The following is a 4,590-nucleotide window of genomic DNA, read 5'->3' as shown; positions in this document are numbered from 1 at the left end:
ACTTTGAGACAATAGAAAATAGAGTTGCGGGTCCATCCATTTGACACCTGATCATTCTATGTCAGAACATGATTGTGATTTTTTGTACCTATACACCATGCATGTGCACAAATTGGGAATTTCACATGCCCATCCCCCAAACAGCGGTCTCTGATGGAAATAAAACCTTATGACTAGACAAAATTAGTCAGTTTGAGACTCATTCAAAGTTGCATTTCCATCTAACCCTTGAACGTCCCATGATGGTCTACGAATCCAAAAATTTGATCAAGTTAATACCCAAGTCAAGTTAATACCCATGCAAAGTTGCATGCCCATCTAGCACTTGACCATTCCGACAGTCCATAGTTGTGATTTTTTTGCACCTATGCACTACGCATGTGAAGAAATTGGGAATTTGGCATGCCCATCCACCTAAATTAGTTGAAGCATGTCCATCCACCTAATTTGTTAAAGTAGTACCCATGCAAAGTTGCATGCTTATTTGACACTTGACCATTTCATGATGGTCCACTAATGGGATTTTTTTGCACCTATACACTAGGTATGTGCAATTGCGCATGCCCATCCACCCACAAGGTCTCCAACCAACATGAAACTTTGTGATGATAAAAAACATAGTCAAATTACATAGCTGATGACCTAACGTCCGTGCAAGAATAGGCCTTGCGTACCTTGTTGCAAGAATTTCAAGATTGTTTTTCTTGCAAGTACATAGACATGAAGGGCGTGCCAGTGAAAGTAGTGCAACACACCATCCTTATAATGGATGACATTAGGCTAGTATGTCAGTGACCCTACCCCATGAAACCAAAATATGTGATGATCGTCCAAGAGGAAATACAAAAGTAGATTGACGCAGGGCTCACATACGATATCAAGCATACAGATTGGGTTTCTCCCATCATTATAGTGCTAAAGAAGAATGGCAAGGTTAGAGTATGAATTGATCTCAAGAAGGTAAATGCCGTAACCCATAAGGATGATTAGCCAGAAACTGCGAGCCGGATTGACGGAACATTCCAGGCGGAATGGGCCTCCCCGCGGTCGTTCCCCATTGCAGAGGGGTTGATTTTCTGTGTAGGAAGCCAAAGGAAAGAGCAAATCATCGCTTGCAGGCTAACGATCTGCCGCTCACAACCACCATGGATTTCTCGCCACAACCAACGGAACTTTTGCCGACATCCCCGTTGTCCGCAGTTGAAGTTGAGGGCGAGCCGTCCCTGCAAAACTCACCCTCTCCAGCAGATAACGCCCAACGCCAACCCAAGGCCAGAAGGATCAATTGCACCGCAGAACGAGCTTGTTCTCGCCAGCACCGGATGAATGCACGCCCATCCATTCGTTCGTGGCGTAGAGAGACCTTGTGCTTCGAAAGAACAATGATGGGCGACAGGGCATCCAGCGTGGGAGTTTGGGTGGAGAACCTTTCCATCATCTGTCGCTTGCGCGACATTTCGATCACATTTTGATCACAAAAAGAGGTAGGCTTCCAGATGGCCCTTTCTCTTTGGTCTGTGGAGGATGCGCATGCGTTGATGAAATGGAAATGCGACCCTGAATTTGGAGTGCCTCCGCTGTCCCTCTACAAAAGGCAGAGACTGAAGTCCACATGTGTTTATGCTCCGGCCAAGGACATAAAAACGAATGGGCATTTGTTGAACTTATGCTCCGACGCTTACTCACGTTGGATGGCCAAGACGCTGCATGTGTCCAATGCAGACGAACTGCTAGGAGAAGGTGCTCGTTACAGAATGAAAACGGCTCAAGGCGTTCCAGGAAAATGCTCATCGGAACAAGGGCTCCCAGAACGGACACGTGTGTCTGTCGAGGAACACACGGTTGCAACCCAAGAAGATAAATTTGCTGTGCAGAATCCTGGAGAAGTCCGATCAGCCGTTGCAAGTTTTACCTCTCTCTTGATTGGTTACGATCGAGTTAAGGCTCTTTCTAATGTTAGACGCGTGCATGCTCACATCAGCAGGTGGGGCCTCGATCGCACTGTCTTTCTTGGCAGTTGTCTTGTCCGAGTATATGGAAATTTTGGCAATGTAGAGGACGCTCATGCAGTCTTTGAGACAATTCTTAATCCCAACTTATACTCGTGGAATATACTGATCCAAGCGTGTGCCCAGAATAAAAGACTGGATGATGCAAGAACTGTCTTTTACAGAATGCCAGAGCGAGATGTAGTTTCCTGGAATGCTATGATTACAGCGTGTGTCCAGAATGGACACAGTGAGGAGGCTTTAGAATTCTATCTTCAGATGGAACCTGAGGGTGTCATGCCTGATAAGATCACTTTCATCGGTGTTCTGGGTGCATGCACTAGCCTGGTAGCCCTAAAAGAGGGACAGGAGATTCACACTGCCATTGTCGAGTGTGGCTATGCAGCAATCATCATTGTGGCAAACGCTCTTATCAATATGTATGGCAAGTGTTCAAATTTGGATGACGCCAAGAATGTGTTCATTAGAATGCCCCAGCGTGCTGTGGCATCTTGGAATGTCATGATCATGCTTTCTGCCAAGAATGGGCATGTCAAGGAGGCCCTGGAACTCTTTTACCAAATGCAGCTCGAAGGTTTCAAGCCAAACAGAGTGACTTTCATTTGTGTTCTTGAGGCCTTCACAAAATTGGCAACGTTAGAGGAGGGGAAAAAGGTTTATGCTGCTATTATTGATCATGGATGTGATCAAGATGTTGTTGTGGGGACTGCCTTGGTCAACATGTATGGCAACTGTGGAATACTGGATGTTGCAACGAACATCTTTGGCAGAATGTATAAGCGGAATGTTATATCCTGGAATGCCATGATCAGAGCGTGTGTTCAGAATGGCCAGGGCAAGCAGGCCTTAGAATTCTTTCATCAGATGCCACACGAAGGGATCAAGCCAGATAAGATCACCTTTACATCTGTTCTTGATGCTTGTGCGAGCCTCACAGCTCTGAAAGAGGGCAAGAAAGTTCATGCTGCACTTGTGGCGAGGGGATATGAGCGAGATGTTTTTGTAGGTACTGCACTCGTCGACATGTATGGCCAGTGTGGAAGTCTGGATAGTGCAATGGGTGCGTTTGATGGACTGCCTCAGAAGGATGTGGTCTCTTGGACTGCTGCAATCTCAGTATTAGTCCAGAATGGGCATAGCAAGGTGGCACTGCAATCCTTTCATCAAATGCAACTTCAAGGCATAAAGCCAGGCGATGTCACATTTCTGTGTGCTCTTGATGCATGTGCTAACGTGGCAGCCCAAGAAGAGGGGCAGAAAATTCATGCTGCAATTGTTAACAATGGTTTGGAGCAGCATGTCTACTTGGGGAGTGCTCTCATTGACCTGTATGGTAATTGTGGGAGGTTGGAGGCGGCATGGAACATGTTCAGCAAAATGCTCCAAAGGGATGTGGTTTCATGGAATGCCATAATGGCAGCATGTGCTCAAAATGGACATGGAAAGGAAGCTCTGGAACTCTTTCATGATATGCAGCTTGGTGGTGTCAAGCCAAACAAGGTAACCTTTATTTGTGTTCTCAATGCATGTAGTCATACAGGACAAATTGACGAGGGCAAGAGCTACTTCATTTCTATGAGTAGAGACCATGGCATATCCTACACGGCGGAGCATTATGCATGCATGATTGATCTACTTGGGCGTGCAGGCTGCTTGGATGAAGCTGAGGGTTTGGTCAGCAACTTGTCTTTAGAAAATGATGCTGTCCCATGGTCAAGCTTGCTCAGCTCTTGCAAAATCCATGGTGATGTGAAACGAGGGATCCGTGCTGCGAAGCACTGTTTTGAGTTGGAGCCAAAGAATGTTGTACCATACACAACCTTGTCAAATATTTTTGTGACAACTGGCAGCTAGGATAATGCAGGGAACTGAGAGGAGCTAAAGATAACTGTGTGAAAAAGGTACAATGGTGTTGAGGAGAGTAGGAGGGGGCATGAAGTCCGGTTGCCAGATATATATTGCTTGGGCTGTGCAGTTACAGAAATTTAAGACATTTGGCAGATAATTGCCTTATTAAAGGGAGTGCTGCTTGATGTGTAGAAAGGGAAAACGATGCAGTAGAATTGTTGATGGATAAAATGAGATCGCAACAGAAAATTGATATGGTGTTTTGAAAACTCAGCTGATGATGGCAAAGAAATAGCTTTTGCTAAAGAGGTAAGTGCATGCCTGAGGCAAAGGTGATGCTGCATGATGTAACATGTACATGAACTAGGGCTAGTATTTTGGGACTTGCCAAACCATGTCTGGGCAGCAGAAAGCTTGCTTAAATTGAAGTGAACAGAGAAAAAGAGAGAGAGAATTGTGATGGTGATAATCATGTTAACGAATTATTGAGGCCGGATACGGTCTATTGTACCAGACTACAGCATTAGAAAGATAGCAAAATGTAGCTGGTGGAATCTGTCTTACATGGAAGTATGCTGGGCAATCCAAAAGGGCATGTCACCCAGTTGCATAGAAGACATAGCCGTTCCTCCCAAGTAACACATCCATGTCCCTCCATGTGTTTTTGCTGTCTTTGATTCCACCAGGCTGAACAAATATGGCTTCACTGTTAGAGATTGCCAACCCACTTGAT

The 4,590-nt window shown here is 45.4% G+C and overlaps 1 protein-coding gene across 1 annotated transcript; it reads left to right on the top strand.

Annotated features, from left to right (window-relative positions):
• Nucleotides 1–997: 997 nt before the first annotated feature.
• Nucleotides 998–3,829, top strand: LOC147903917 (pentatricopeptide repeat-containing protein At1g11290, chloroplastic-like). Its single transcript, XM_087402053.1, has 2 exons — nt 998–3,509; nt 3,658–3,829. Exons 1-2 carry the CDS (start codon nt 1,497–1,499, stop codon nt 3,700–3,702), a joined length of 2,058 nt encoding a protein of 685 aa, XP_087258179.1. The 5' UTR covers nt 998–1,496; the 3' UTR covers nt 3,703–3,829.
• Nucleotides 3,830–4,590: the final 761 nt, after the last annotated feature.

The sequence above is a fragment of the Dipteris shenzhenensis genome, chromosome 3 (assembly GCF_047967505.1).
Source record: "Dipteris shenzhenensis isolate YYH24624 ecotype China chromosome 3, Dip_SZ_1.0, whole genome shotgun sequence".
NCBI classification, from domain to species: Eukaryota; Viridiplantae; Streptophyta; class Polypodiopsida; order Gleicheniales; family Dipteridaceae; genus Dipteris; species Dipteris shenzhenensis.
Note: the sequence above shows the minus strand (reverse complement) of the source record. Positions and strands in the feature narration are given on the sequence as shown.

What these genes read in the sequence shown, in the direction of transcription:
- LOC147903917 (XM_087402053.1), top strand. Translation starts at nt 1,497, where the DNA reads ATGGCCCTTTCTCTTTGGTCTGTGGAGGATGCGCATGCGTTGATGAAA. An exon ending in GTGGTGTCAAGCCAAACAAG is followed by an intron (nt 3,510 to 3,657) that starts GTAACCTTTATT and finishes TTGGGCGTGCAG; the next exon opens with GCTGCTTGGATGAAGCTGAG.